This window comes from Leuciscus leuciscus (assembly GCF_965113295.1).
Source record: "Leuciscus leuciscus genome assembly, chromosome: 18".
Classification (NCBI taxonomy): domain Eukaryota; kingdom Metazoa; phylum Chordata; class Actinopteri; order Cypriniformes; family Leuciscidae; genus Leuciscus; species Leuciscus leuciscus.
Window position 1 is genome coordinate 26,467,424 of NC_138742.1, and position 16,561 is coordinate 26,483,984.

Consider the following 16,561-nt stretch of genomic DNA (forward strand, 5'->3'; position numbering starts at 1 on the left):
CGCCACATGTGTGTACACACCCTTCCACACCCTCCTTTCTTTTAACCAGATATTGCTTTCATTTTCTTTTCCATCACTCTTTATTCGAAATTTTCATTAACCAAGTATCTGGTTTTGTACTATATAATATATGTAATATATATATATATATATATGTGTGTGTGTGTGTGTGTGTGTGTGTGTGTGTGTGTGTGTGTGTGTGTGTGTGTGTGTATAATATATGCTTTTTATTATAATGTCTTATCATTATAATTATTATAAGAAATTAACATGTATAGGATATTGCATCATTGATTTACCTCCTCTGAGCAGTTTGAGGTGGGACGGTCTTACCTTTTTCAACACTTTCTGGAAGTCTTTTTCTGCCCACAAAACCCAGAGAAGAACTCCAGCATCTTTTCTGGCTGTGTCGAAATTTCTGCAGGCAAGAGAGAAACTCAGAAGGCTATCCACTAATACACATCAAATTCTTATAGAGTACCTGTCATCCATGGGTGAATGTCATAGAGTCATTTATCATTTCTGTCCTCCTAAAACTCCAACCAGTAGCTTGCTAATGTTTGCTAATGCCATCCCTTCACTGTCAAACATGCATTTTCCTTTGGACACACTTACAAATTTGAACTCAGCATGCTCAGGGAGTCGATGAGTTTTGTGTTCAATATCTTCTTCCCAATTTCAGGTTCTGCCAGCATGAGTGTGTGCATCACGCGGCACGCTGTAGCGATGGTGCTGTCCGATTCAACCATTTTCAGGGTCACATTCGAGACCACAGAGTTGACTTTGGGAAGAACTTCCTTGGCTGTTGTTGAAAACAACAACATGAATGTTAGCAATGTTAATGCTGCAAGTGCAGTACAGTGTACTGTGCAAAATAATACTGCAGTCTGTACGTTACTCAAGGGGTCATAGACTGGATTATTTTATTATTTTACAATGTTTCCTGGGGTGCCCTTATAATGTTAGTATGATTTTAACATAAAAAATTGTCATAATGTATAAATATATGGCATTTTTCCAAGCCTAATTTTAGCCTCTGATTTGAACGCTCTGTTTTAAGGGACGTGTCTGCTGTGAGACTTCAGTGTAAACGCCCACTGCTGTGATTGGCTGACATGCTTGCATATGAAATAGCTAGTATTACATGTGGAACTCTCTCTAAAACTTTTACTACGTTTTTACTATAACAGCTATCGAGATTAAGGAATCGTGAAAAGTATTGATCATAATGATCTATTCCCATCACATGAAAGGTTGCAGTGATGAGCATTGAGCAGATGACGGACAGTCTGTTGATCGCGTATGAAATTACACCTCTGGCTTTTACCAAATAACAATGCAAACACGATGTAAATACAGTAAGAGCTTTGTTGTACTGTACATTGTAACAGCGTCATGATTTTGTGATGACTGATTTCAACGAGCTTCGGCAAGTGTCCAGATAAACTTGCGCTGTGTGATTGACAGCTTGGGCAATTGGAAAGGGAGGGTTCTTTGATCGCTTTCGTTATATAATTTAATCACAGTTTAAATACGATTATTTTCATCCTACTAAGAGAAATGTCGTGAAGTTGATAATTTAGTCACTGGCTTGATTTACTGTTGCATAAACAGTATTGAACGATATTTTGAGAGATAATCTGTCTGAACTTGAATAATTACATTAGAAATCACTGATCACAGATCAGGCATTAGAATAAACATGACTACTTACATGTTTGTGGCGTTGCTGGCAGAGCCATAAGGTCTGTTTGCAAAGCCTGCGCCGAAATTGACCAAATAATCCACAGTGAAATACACTGAATACAAACAAATAATGCACTGCTGAGACATTCACATTGTTGGGGGAAAACACCCAGTATCCTAGGTTAGGAAGGTAATGGTATCCTGTATCGATCTTTTCTCGTTCTGATGTCACTGTTCACTAACGCTCCAGTGGGCGGGGCCAAAGCTGAAGTGTGACGTCATTTGCTGGCCTTGGTTTCAATAAAAGCAGTTTTTGGAATAACAAGAAAGTTTTGAGTTTTAAAACGTACAGGTTATTTTTATAGTATAACGAACTCTTAACTGTCAAAGGATCAAGGAACATTTGAATTCTCATTCTATGACCCCTTTAGTGATGTGCAAGTTTGATGCTTTGGCTTTTTTTTCCATTAGAGGAAGAAAACATATATTAAATAACTGGCCTTGATATTAATTACCCCTATATTGCTTGTATTTAAAAAAAGGAATATCACACTAACATGTCATATGTTTTAGGTAACTGGGCTCAGTATGAATTACTTGTAAATGTCTTGCATACAGAATGTAAATCACAATTTTGCAAAAAAAGCAATATCACACTAGCATGTTTTAACTGGCCTTGATATGTGCTGGAGGAGACTTTACAGAGTGCTGAACAAAGATCTTGACTAAAAATTCATGCACCTCTTCATGGAAATAAATGTTGTGATGGCATTGACAATGCAAGAGTCCAGCACTCTGTAAAGTCTCCTCCAGCACATCCCCAAGACTTTCAATGAATTTAAGGTGCCAATTATAAATGTGTAAATATGGAATATGGCCATGATGTGTCTTCCTACATGGTTGTTTAAAGGCCAATTTATACTTCTGCGTCGGGTGCGCGCAGTAGGTATGGCGTAGCATACGCATAGACGTGTATCATACGTCGTACCCTTCGCCGTACCCTGACGCGCACCTCCTCAAAAATGTAACTACACAAGCTGCGTTCACACTACACGCGACAAAGCGACACGATACCATTCATTTCAATGGGGAGCGGGCGACTTCCGGCGACCGTTGGCGACTGGATGGGGCGTGTCTGGCGACACGACAAAGTTGAGAAATGTTTAACTTTATGCAAATGAAGAGCGACTTTCACGAGCGACAACCAATAGGAGTGGAGCCTGGAGCGCGCGTCATCATCCTTCTCCGCTCAGCCCCTCGCTCCATCGACAGAAAGATGGAGGAGTATTTTTTTAAATCTAAAATACTACTGTTATTGTGTCATGAAATGTAGTTATAGGAGTTTTTCAGTCGAAAATGTAGTTGTTTAAAGCTCAAAAATGTGGTTTGTTTATACAGATAGCGCCTATTTTCAATTTTGATCTGATATTTTCGGAGTTGTGAGACCCAGGTACTCGTTTATTTAACTTACATGCTTTACGAGTCTAAATATTTAATATTTTCCCTCCAGAATGTTTGGTTTTAGCAGCAAGAAAACTGATTCGCTGTCATTGGATGTTATTCATAAACATTACAAGGCAACCAGTAGTGGGAACGCCCACTAGCGACCTCATCGCCAGCCACCGGCGACATGCAGCGACAAAGTCGCTTGTAGTGTGAACGTAGCTACATCGCGACGATGCGGACCGCAAGATCTGTGATTGGTCGGCTTGGCTTGGTAGCATCGCATTTCCTCCTATGCATTTCCGGCGTGTTCTTCTGCACTGCCCATTATTTTTAAATTCGGTTCAACCATCAACAGGTTCACGGGTCGCACGTACCATCTCCTCCGACGCCTTCTCTCGTTTCTGCCTTTTAGTTTTAGTAATTTCACTCAAATTAACTGTTTTTCCACCTCGATAAGCTCCAACTCCAACATGTTCCGCACTCTTTCAGTCGCTTAGTAGCCTAAACTCAAAACAGCCGCGAGGAATCTAAACACAGTGGAACATTAAAACCCGCCCCCGCCATCTAGCGTTTCGGCGGTGTAACTGCAGAGCAACACAGACATAACGCAGAAGTATAAATGCTCACCACGGCGTCGCATACGTGCGTAGCCTACGACGTACACTACGGCATACACTCGACGCAGAAGTATAAATTGCCGTTAAGAAGTAAAAGCTACACACTCCATCAGTTACGGTTAGAAGAACTGTTACCAAACATATAAAATCATAGAAACATAATAATCACTGAAATAATGATCCAGTCATAGACCCTTAAGTATTTTCCTATTTAAATCCAAACAGCGACTTTTGGCCAGGCAGTGTATATTATATTAATATAGTATATTTCATGTATGTATATTTATAGTATATGTATAGTATATTTCATGTAAATAAATGCATGCTGCATAAAAGCAATATCACACAACATATATTTTAGATACAAGATACTACATGTAGTGATCATATCAGATGGCTTAATTAGTTTAGTAAATACTGTCATTATGTTTATTAAGTCATTATGTTCAGAAAATGCATTGGGTAAGATATTTTGTTACTTTTACTGCCCCTGGGGTTATCAGTTGACATTCTGCTGCTGTCAGTTTAGTGTCACAATTCACACAGACCTGCTGTTGAGTGACTGAGCAAAAATTGTACGAGTCCTACAAGTGCGTAAAGCGAGCTTCAGGGTGGGGTTGCACAAGCCATTCGTAAGTTCCTACTTAAATTGGAATGTCAAGTCCACAATAGAAGCTTAGTAACTACTAGCTGGTTTGTAACTAAGGGTGTGTTCACAGTTGGCATGTTTGGTTCAATTAAAACAAACTCTGGTGCGACTAACCAAAAACAGGACATGATGTCACAAGATGCAACCCTAAAAAGGACATAATGCTCCTGTTTTTTCTCGTCATAGTCGTGATGTTGCTCATCACAGTTCGATACAGGCATCAGAACCGCGTCTCCTCACAGCATATCTGTGATTGCGTGTGTGACGGAGGGATTCCTGCCACGGTTTTCACTCCTTTACACATTTATAAGCTTTTCACGAGTTCTCAGCTGGTCAAAATACCATCATATGTAGGTTACGCACACACAATGAGCGCATTTATTCCAGAACCCAGCATTGTTTCGGATGTTCGACAAGTTCCGCCATGAAATAAAAATTTTTTTTAAATCACAATAAAAGTTCTGAAAGTGTGAAAAAAGACTCTTACCCATAGAACCCCGTAGAGATGCCACCCGGGACATGTTGCCCACTAAGGATATGGCGGCCTTCTGTAGGCCCCAGTTTGTAGAACTCAGCTGAGTGGAAATGACAGGCAGGCCTTGCAGCTTCTCTATGATGGTTTGACTCACCAGAGTGGACATCTGTGGCAGAGATCCAATCAAAATATAATTTTAACTGCTTTTCCTCAAGCAGAGCATTTGAGGGGTTCTAAGGCTTTTTAGGACCCTTTTTATGACCTGCACAAATACAATTAACACCATATGGGCAGGGTAGGGTAATGTCTATGGTAAAATATTATGGTAACATATAACATAAGCACCTCTGATGCTCTTCTGTCATTTTTTTTTTTACTTCATCGGAATGGTATGAAACCTGGTAAAGATTTTGGGACCTGCTATGTGAAGACAAGAAAAAAGTGTCACACTTGTACTCCTCGTGGTCAGAAATTACAGCTTTGGAAACGAATGGGAAACGAATTTCATCTAGTGGAAACGTTTTGTACTGCGCCCCAAAAAAAATCTTACTGAAAGCTCTTTTTTTTATATATTATATATATCAAGCTCAAAATTGGAACACAACCTGATTATATTTATGGCTTTGATTTTCTCACAGTTTTAGAGTAACACGTGTTTTGGAAAGTATACATTTCATATACAAAATTAAAATAGTATTTTTGTGCATTTTTCATAACTTTTTTTTAAAAAGTTTTTTTAAACAATAATCTACCAAGTGTCTTCTTTAAAAAGAGGATTATAACTACTGCATAAATATAATGGATTATAACTACGGCATAAATATAATTTAGTACCATAAAATCCCCTAAAATTACAAAATATTAAATAAAAAAAAACATTATTGAAAAAAAATTAAAATAGTACATTCATTTCATTAAAATAAAAAGGTTTTTGACAGCCATGTGAAGAGCACCAGAGGGTTAAACCATAAAATGACTGTGAAAAGAATATTTCAACAAATTTACATCTCAAGTAATACAGGTTGACAAAAACAAAAAGTTTCATAAAATGATAAACCTCACATTTCAGTCTTCAAACCATTTAGTAAAAAAAGGTATGAATGTCACTAGTTTACAAGTATGATATAAACACAAAGTAAGCATTGTCATAATTCATGAAGCGTAGTTCATAAGGAATCGCTAAGCAAATGTGCAGTATTTATAGATTGCGAACTGCACTGAAACCGTGAGCCATAACCGTGAGCCTGTTGCGTTTTTACTTTGAAATGTGCAGTGCTCATATTTTCTTTATTAAAGGTGCAGTCTGTAAGAATGACAGCTAGTGGTCGAAATAGGTACTGCAGTTCAAATTCAAAATATCAGAGATCGTTGTTTCCCCCACCCCCTCCCTCCTCAGACTCGACGCTCACATGGGTAGCCAGTTTGAGGACACGCAACAGGAACGAGTGCAATTGACAATGAACGCCGAGGACACTTACACTGTAACTGTACGTTCACACCGCCGCCGGCGAGAGCGGCAAAATTCGCTCTCGCCGCCCTGCCACCGACGCCGTAGAAAGATTCGGGGACGCTCTGACGTAGATTAGAATGCGTGATTTTTTTCCTCTCAGGCGGAGGACTTCTACATTCCGATTGGTTGTCGCTGGTTGCCGCCGAACCGCGTCATAGCTTATTACCATAAAGTTGACTTGATTTCAACTCCTCTCGCCGCTCTCGCCGTCCAAGACGCGCCGCGCCGCCCTCGCCGGAGCTCGCCGCCGGCTCTCATTGAAAATGAATGGCTTCCGGCCACTTTGACGCTCTCGCCGCCGGCGGTGTGAACGCACAGTAAGTTGATGAGTTGATTTATCTGCGTTTTAATATGCTCTCGTTCATAGAGATTTTTAGATGGATGCCTAGGCTTTTTAGGTCGTGTGGAATCTGCAATCTCTGACCCAGTTTGTTTGCTGGCTGCAATACACTGTGTTTCCTGCCAACTGGCATCCCGGGGGGGGGGGGGGGGGGGGTGTGTGTAAATATTATTGGGTATAGTGGCAGTGGGCGGAGTCACACAGACCAAAACAAAAACAGACATTCGGACACGGAACGCACATTTCAAAGTAATATAACTGGCTGTAGAAGTGTTTTTCAGAGAAACGAGTATGTCAACTTAAAATGTTTCCGAAATATCTGCAAACATGTTAATGTTACATACAGCACCTTTAAATCATAGCCTTTTGAAGTTTAATAATTACATTAAGTCATATTGCGATTACTGTTTTTAGTCCCCAAACTTCTTCGAATTACATTTCTTATCCCATTTCAGATATTTAAGACTTTTTATGGCCTTAGCTTTAATACAACTGATTTTACTCGTCTGGGACCGTGTCAAGTTCAATGTCAACTGTATTCCGTGTATCAGCACATACAGGGCTCTTTGAAGCTGTGAGGTTCTGCAGAGCTCCACAACACGCCTCCAGAGTGGCTTCATTCTGACTGAAGGTCAGCAGAGACAGGTACAGCTGCAGAGACTTCTCGTGGTACAACCAATTCACTCCTTCAGGCTTATCCACCTCCATGGCTGAGAAGCTGAGCGCCTGATCACAAAAAGGAGTGTGAATGTACAAAACACACCTTTTAAATGCTTAACAACTTGGTTCAGGCTAGTTAGTGTAGTTTGGGTCACTTCTACACACACAAAAAAAAACCCTCTTTGGTGAGTAAACTCAACCAAAATCAGACAAGTCCAAATAACTTAATTTAATCGGTTCCAAATAACTTGATTCAGTCGTGTCCAAATAACTTGAATCAATCGTGTCCAAATAACATGATTCAATTGTGTCCAGATAACTTAATTCAATCATGTGGAACCTACGGTGGCCGAGAGAGCTCAACGCGCTGCAACTGAAGAAAACACATGCAAATAGAAAAACACCTGCAAATTAAGAAAACATCTTCATCAGTTTCACAACACATGTGTGCTCCAAATACTCAAAACACATCCAAATACAGAAACGCTCTGCAAAAGTTCACAACACAACCAAATACAGAAACGCGCTGCAAATAGGACAGAACACAACGGAAATGTTTCCGGGGAAGCCAATAAGTGACGGACCCGGCTGGGACGTGCTTACGGAGCTGTCTACTTTAATTTAATTAACGTACAAAGTAAGACGTACAGAGATTACACGTTTATGACATACAACTTTGTATACAATATACAAAATGCATTTGTAATATGTTCAATGTCATAAGAATACTAATCAGAAAAGAACAAGCTGAAGACTAAAATAAATGAAAGAAAAAAAGATAGAGAAAAAGAACATGAGGGAAATATATTAATATATACATCAGTTACATTGTACACATTCATGTTATGTTAAAATAAGTTTCATAAGAAATGTTAGAATGAAGGGTCCAAATCATAGACAGTATATAAGAGGTCCAAATATGAGACGGCGCTGCGTTGTCATGGGAACATCCCAGGTGAAAATAATGAGGAAATTACATTGGCTTTCGTTGGTCCCTTCATCAAGTCCGTTCCAAACGGCTACATAATGGCACACAAGTGCCCCGCTCCCTCCAAAGTGCCCACTTCAAGGGCTCTGCCGTCTGCCCTTTTAAGGGAGTAACGTTAGGGCATAGGTAATGCTCACGAGCAATAAAAAACGTCCCTGCCGGGTCCGTCACTTATTGGGTTCCCCGGAAACATTTCCGTTGTGTTCTGTCCTATTTGCAGAGCGTTTCTGTATTTGGTTGTGTTGTGAACTTTTGCAGCGCGTTTCTGTATTTGGTTGTGTTGTGAACTTTTGCAGAGCGTTTCTGTATTTGGTTGTGTTGTGAACTTTTGCAGCGCGTTTCTGTATTTGGTTGTGTTGTGAACTTTTGCAGAGCGTTTCTGTATTTGGTTGTGTTGTGAACTTTTGCAGAGCGTTTCTGTATTTGGTTGTGTTTTGAGTATTTGGAGCACACATGTGTTGTGAATCTGATGAAGATGTTTTCTTAATTTGCAGGTGTTTTTCTATTTGTATGTGTTTTCTTCAGTTGCAGCGCGTTGAGCTCTCTCGGCCACCGTAGGAACCACTGTCCATGATTGAATCATGTTCAACCAAAGAGTGAATTTTTTTTGAGTATACCAGAAAGTATTGCTGGTTTGAGGACTAGTTCACCCAAAACATATATTTTAGTCTGTTTCTTCTGTGACTTCACAAAGTAGTTCCAGAAGCCTAATAATTCACCTTTTGTTTTACACAGAAAGTCATACGCGTTTGGAATGTGATGAGTTTTCATTTTTGGGAGAACTAATCCTAAAAGTTCAGTCAGCATCCCATGACCAGCATTTAAAACATCCTGCATGTTAGTTGTTTCATCAGGAACAGCTTGTACCTTTTGAGTCTTGGTTCTCTTGGGGTTGAAGATGCTCATTTTGTTTTTGTTCTCAGTTGGGCTCTCGTCAGGGCTAGATAACTCTATGAAGTGTTCAGAAGCCTCTTTCTCCAGCTGGTAGCTCAGGTTATGGAGTATACAGACACAGTTTTCCACTGTCTGCTCCCCGCATCACATAAGCAGAGAAACAGGACACAAGAGTACATTTTAGCTTGTTGCACTACATTTTTGGCAATATTCTGGAGTATTCTGGTTGAAGTTAAAATTCTATGAATATGCTTGACCCTACAAAGCCTGCTGTATCATATTTGATGTGCAAAAAAAAAAAAAGGCCTATACATTTTCAACATGATAAAAACTTTATAGTAGTTTATTACATTCCTTCTATCATCTGATTGATAGTTTTCTTAGCAAGTAAAAGGCCTTTTAGTATAATTCTGTATAAAAACACATACATTTAGTGTAAAAACATCCCCCTTCAGATCATGGTTCACATGTCTTTTTGCTGTGAAAACTTTTCTGATTTTTATAAAGTAAATATAAGAATAACTTTTAAATTGTTAGTAATATTTCAAAACAATTACTGGACTGAAACACCTTAAGTTTACTTTTTTTTGGGAAAAAAACGTGTTAAAATGTATCAAATATGATCCATCAGGATTTTGAGGAAGGTTTATTTGTTCATCTCTCGATCATCATTGCATTGTATTTCATTAAATGTTTTGCCCATCAATAAAAACTACAGAGCTTTGATCATAAAATTGCATATTTTTGCTCAGTTTGGGCCTCTGAATAAAACTGATGTGGATTTTTTTGTCCTCGAATATGAGCTCAATATTCTCCTATATCATACGATATGAACCATAAAATCTGGATGCATCAAATATTATAAACAGCCAAAAATATATATTTTTTAATTGTGCCTAAAGGTTCATTAAACAACATTTTCTAAATATTATTTTATATGTCAGGCTTTACAGGGTTAATAAAAGTAAAACCTATTTTTAAAAAAACAAAGTACTTGAAGTGCTATTAATATACACAGCACATGGCCAAATGTTTGTAGACACCCCATTTTAATAAACCACCACTTAATTTCCGTCTTAATTCTACAGCATACAATATCATTTTACATGTACATTTATTAATTTTAGAGGTTAAATACATTTTAAAGAACCTTGTGCTTCCAACTTTGGGACATCATTTTTGGTATCCACATATTTTTCCATGTAGAGTAAGAGCTTGCAGATCATGCAGAAAAAAATGAAAGCATGATAACCTTATCATCTGCCTCTCCTCTATCCATCTGACTCTGAATATACGTCACTAGAGAGTCGATAAGTCCCGTGCAGTTCCTCATAGATTTCCTCTCCTTACCGCTGGCGCAGCTGAGGTTTCTGTGAGAGCACAACCAAAACTTAGCATTAAAACAAACATTATTTTTCCAAATTATCCTTAGAAAACAAACAACACACTTGGTTATATGTGTGCCAGTCTGTGATGTCACAGTTATCAGTCCAACCCAAGTAAACAAACATCTCGTGATATGCCTCTGATAAGAAGCAAGATAGGTAATACAACATTGGTATGAAAACATGCATGGCACAACACGACAGTTCTGAGGAATCTGCTGTAGATTTGCACAGATACATTTTAAGGCATCACACAGATGAAATCAACTGCAGGGGGTTTAGTGTTTCTAAGCCGCTGCCCATGTGAGGAATTATTGTGTGTTAAAGTTAGCAGACTATGATTGTGCTGGAGGAGTGCTTCTATTATGGTTTTATGGATATTACCTTTCATGTAGTGTGTTATATAGCTGTTTGTGAATGTAAAAGGTCTGGGAAGTTTCAAAGATCGAAGTGCACTTTATCTTTATTGCAATATATAGTTATTGTCTCTCAAATGAAAGAGTTGATTCTGAACTGCCTGAAATGAGTCATTAGTAATCATTGCCCAAATCTACATATGTTTGTAACTAATGGCAGTCTATGGTCTTTATTGGCTGCCCGTGAACAATGTCTACTTTGACCCACAAACACTGTAGCTGTAGCTGAGACTGAGACTGGAAGAGTTTGGATTGTGTTGTTGACATGTCGAGAAGACTAGGGCTGTAATCTCCCAGTCGATTAGTCGATTATTGGTCGATACGTTCTGGCTCGACCAAAATTCTGATTGGTCGATTTTTTGCCACGTTCATTTCATTAGTTTTGCCGCGCTCATGATAGTGTCTGTCAGTTATTATAATACATATGACAAAAACAATTGTCTAAATTATGTTGCATATTCCTCAAAATTTATTGTGATGATATCACTAGTTGACAACATAGTACTATTTTCGGAAATCATAGGCTATGATATTGCACGTGATGCAACGCTGTCAGAGCCGACAAACTCGTGTGTCAGACTCATTTCAGTACAAAATAATTAGGTAAAAAAACAATTTAATATACTGCAAATAGCCTACTTGTTTTTTATGTTTATTAATAATTCATTTAGGCGGACAACAAGGCTACCAAGTACTGCGCACAGTGTGCAGCTAATTAATTAAACCTTTTTTTTCCTAACGTCATTTTTAGTAGAAAATTTCAGGACTTCAAATCGACCAAGATTTTCTTTGGTTGATTATAGCCCTAGAGAAGACGCAGTTTTCTGCACTGCGGAGGCAAATCCACTTTACATGCACTTCCAAAGGACTCGCGCTTGAATGAAAAAGGTAAAACCGATGCAATTGTTATTGTTTGTATCACTGCTTATCAAGTGCTGAGGAAGATCCAGAGCTGAAATTCAGATATAGTAATTGGCATTTTGTTTCCGACACGTGCTGTAAGCGGTAGACCAATCACAACAGACTGAGCCATCTGACCAATCAGAGCAGAGTAAACCAATCACAACAGACTGAGCCATCTGACCATGGTTCGGGAGCTGAGCTCCCATAGAGAGAGGATGAGCACCCATGAAAGCAGTAAAATCATACACCTGTGGGGGTCTCTAAAAATCATAAAAACAAATAAAGCACTTTTTCCTTCAGACTACTGTAGCGTGACTTAAAAGATAGGACAAGATGCCATACACATGGATCTCGCGGGATCTCGGATCATCATCACACTACATCCTTATGTTTCGCTTTCTGCCAGGACTTTTACTGACTTTTCTCAACTCACAGAAGTGACGTCAATGTCCGATCTAGCAGTAGCATAACCAGTTAGACAAGTGTTATTTTAACATAGGCGTAATTTTCGGGTGGGACATGTCCCCACCACTTTTTGCTAAGGTCGATATTGTCCCCACCACTTTTGAAACATCTCGCGGCACTAATATACCAATACAAATAAATAAAAACATATTCAGTTAACTAGCAGAGCATTCATTTAGTTTGTTTGTTAAATAAGAGGCGATCTAGCGCTGAAATGTGTTGTTTTTTAAATCAAGTGATCAAAGTGCTCGTTTGTTGCCGCTGCGATCAGTGCGATCAGATACTGTGTTCTCTTGGGGCTCGCGCACAGTCTTCAATCGGATACTCTCTATTCGTTCCGGTGAAATTACAAAACAAAATGCACACAAACGTGTCCCTGCCTGATATACAACCACTGATAAACATAATCGGTTTTGATAAAAAAAAAAAAAAAACCTATACGAGTGCGGATTAGAACCCAGAACCTCTGACACGCTTGGCAAAAGTTCTGCCAGTGCACCACCACTCATTAAACGACAAATTAAACCAAATGTACTATTTAAATTGAATTATGTTAGCAACGCTTTTTTATTAAACATTTTTATTTATTTACATTACACCGCACCTGCTCATATAGGCTACTTTTTTTCACCCATACAAAGATAAGAGACCCCCACAAAGATAAAATCATAATTCGAACCCTGCATCTGACCAATCAGAGCAGACCAGACCAATCACAACAGACTGAGCCATCTGACCAGTCAGAACAGAGTAGACCAATCACAAAAGATTGAGCCATTTGACCAATCAGAGCAGACCAGACCAATCACAACCGACTGAGCCATCTGACCAGTAAGAGCAGAGTAGACCAATCACAACAGACTGAGCCATTTGACCAATCAGAGCAGAGTAGACCAATCACGACAGACTGGCCCATCTGACCAATCAGAGCAGAGTAAACCAATCACAACAGACTGGCCCATCTGACCAATCAGATCAGACCAGACCAATCACAACAGACTGAGCCATTTGACCAATCAGAGCAGAGTAGACCAATCACAACAGAACAGACTGAGCCATCTGACCAATCAGAGCAGAGTAAACCAATCACAACAGACTGGCCCATTTGACCAATCAGAGCAGAATAGGCTTGTGGAAAAGAGGGGTTTAGAGAGTCTGAATCCTTTATCAAACTGTTTTAGACACGGAGAAAAGAGGTGATGCTGGAATGTATGAGAAAATTTAAGTATTTTTTAACTTGAAAACATGTAAACATTTTGTAGGAGACACCAAAACAAAAATAGCAACCTTTAGAATAGCTTAATAGAGGCACTTTAAAGGGATAGTTCACCCAAAAATGAAAATTCTGTCATCATTTACTCACCCTCAAGTTGTTTCAAACCTGTATGAATTTCTTTTTTCTGCTGAACACAAAAGAAGATATTTTGAAAAATTTCTGTAACCAAACAGTTGATGGACCCCATTGACTTCCATAGTATTGTTTTTTTCCTACTATGTAAGTCAATGGGGTCCATCAACTGTTTGGTTACAGACATTTTTCAAAATATCTTTTGTGTTCAGCAGAAAAAAGAAATTCATACAGGTTTGAAACAACTTGAGGGTGAGTAAATGATGACAGAATTGTCATTTTTGGGTGAACTATCCCTTTAAAGCACTTAAAATATTATTCTATTCATCATCTGTTCGGATATCACATGCCCTTGGACTCAACAGTCAGTTTCTCTAGAGCAGGGGTTTTCAAACTGGGGGCCGCCAGGGGGCGCCGCAACAAGTTGGAATGGAAAACAAATGTGTTAATATGAGTATTGTTATAAAATAACATTTTAATAATTTGTTGCATAGCCTATCTGAACATTATACTTTTAATGCTAATCTTTTAGAGATTAACTGATTGATCGGCTGGTAACCAGAATTGGCTGATTTTCACGTGATTTTCAGTCTGACATAATGCCGATTCAAATGCACTCGGGCGCCGCATGATTAACATCGCGCAACATCAGCATCACACGTGCACACAGAACGCACATGTAGGAAACCTTGTGAATTACGGCCGTTTCAGACCGCGAGCGGCGCGTGAGTAGCGCGAATTTTTATCGCCATGCATGTTCAGTGAGTGCATTCACACCGCGAGCAGGAGCAGCGCGTGAGCGTCAAGCAGGAGCGTCGCGTGCTGTGAGCAGTAGTGAAGCGGAGGGTTCTAGTAACCCCAGAGTGCAGTCTGGACGATGGGGCGGGGCGACACTTTTAGGCGGGGCGACACGTGTCGCTCCGCCCACACCCGATTTTATTGGTTTATAATACAGCAATCTAATTGGCGTAGACGCTTGAGGCATGAGCATGCGCATTCCTTTATGTACGAGTCTATGGTAGGAGTTTATGAATGATCTACAACTACGACGCTGTTTGGCAATACTACAGAAATATTAAGTGATGATAACCATGGGGATTTCCAATTTCAGTAGCTTAATGATCAATTGGATAATATTTTGCTGAATTTACGAATCAAGTTAGATGAAGTTACTGTCAAAATGTATTCGTATAGCGCTCAATTCACATCGTCTCAAAGCAACTTTACAAAAAATCATATTGTAAGCTTCAGGCTAATATTGAGCAGTTTTAGGGCTAGGCAATATCACGAAATATGTTGCTGATAAATTACTGTTTGAGATTTAGCCTAGATAGCCTACTCATATTTATTAATTTACCCTGCAGATAAGTCAGTGCCACTTTTAGTGAGCAATGATCATGACAGCATGAAATTACTGGCATAGCACAGGCTATCAAAGGAGAGATAATTTCTAAAGGCTGATATAGACAATATTTCTCTGCATGTCATGCAGGGCTCCGGAATTTCAAATCATTCGTAAATGCTTCTTCGTTTTTCCATTAGGATCAGTGAATAAACACAAACTCGGGATTTTACACAAATGATGATAATTCACTGTATATCAGTAAAACATAGGATAAATCCGAAAGTGTGTTTTATTTTATTTTAAAGCAAAACCACAGTGACAAATAAGACAATAATAGGCTAGCCTACCAAATAGTAAACAAGCCCAGATCGATATAATAAATCTGTTTTAGTAAATACATATTTATTTATTTATTTTCACATCTCAGCACTACACGGTTTTAATTCTATTGTAACCAACGCACAAAACCCAATGGCCTGATGTCACAGTAACAGATCGAAGTAGCCTACGGTTGACACTTATAGAAAACATGAATCTTTAAAACTATAACATAGGGATTTACAGAACCAACAGGCCCTCATTTTATTAACAAAGAAACGTGAGTTTGCCATTAAACATTTTATTTGCACTTTGTAGCCTACCAAATAATGCACGCATTGGACATCATCTCGTTAAAAAAATGACAACAAAAAACGGTCGTGCTTTAAAAATTAAAATCAGCTGCTTTTACATTCTTGGAGAGAATTATCATCCTTTGTGTAAAATCCCGAGTTTGTAAAACATCTCCTTGAAGTAGGTCTGCGTTCGTTTTTAAACAATAACTTCATCCATTCTGTTTCTTAAGTACAATAAAACATTAGCCAAAAGATCTTAACTAAAATGACCATGGTAAACCGACAAGATAGACATATAGCCTACGATTAAAGTTAGCATTTAATATTTCTTTAATACGGCCAAATCATTCATAAAATCGTACTTAAAGGAATGCGCATGCTCAGACCTGAATCGTCTACACCAATAAGATTGCGGTATTATAAACCAATTAAATTGGGTGTGGGCGTCGCCCCACCCCATCGTCCAGACTGCACTCTGGGGTACTTCGAGGGTTCCACCAAAAATGCACATAATTTGCATGTATAGTGTGTTTTAACAAGACCTTCAGTAGGCTTCAAGAAAATGAAGACTCAAAAATATTTATAGAAAATGTACCCATTTAAACTTGTTTTTATTAATCAGTTTGGATAAAAGTGGTGTTTTATAAAAAATATATATATAAATATTTGTGTGTGCTGTAAAGTGGTTAGAAAAAATTTAATCAGAATCTGTATTGGCAGGTCAAACTCAATGACAAATCGGAATTGGCCTTGAAAATTGTAATAGGTTCATCTCTATAATCTTTCTGATTGGCTGGTATCAAACACCATCACATAATCT

The 16,561-nt window shown here is 38.7% G+C and overlaps 1 protein-coding gene across 1 annotated transcript in view; it reads right to left on the reverse strand.

Moving 5' to 3' along the window:
* Positions 1–16,561, reverse strand: part of pkp1a (plakophilin 1a) — a 41,289-nt gene that overhangs the window by 6,020 nt on the left and 18,708 nt on the right. Inside the window, exons 7-12 of the mRNA XM_082145115.1 lie at positions 10,518–10,635; positions 9,239–9,397; positions 7,282–7,449; positions 4,886–5,039; positions 616–802; positions 334–418 (exon numbers count right to left, since the gene is read on the reverse strand). Of these exons, the coding sequence (XP_082001241.1) occupies positions 334–418; positions 616–802; positions 4,886–5,039; positions 7,282–7,449; positions 9,239–9,397; positions 10,518–10,635 (871 nt within the window). The remainder of the gene's footprint in view (positions 1–333; positions 419–615; positions 803–4,885; positions 5,040–7,281; positions 7,450–9,238; positions 9,398–10,517; positions 10,636–16,561) is intronic.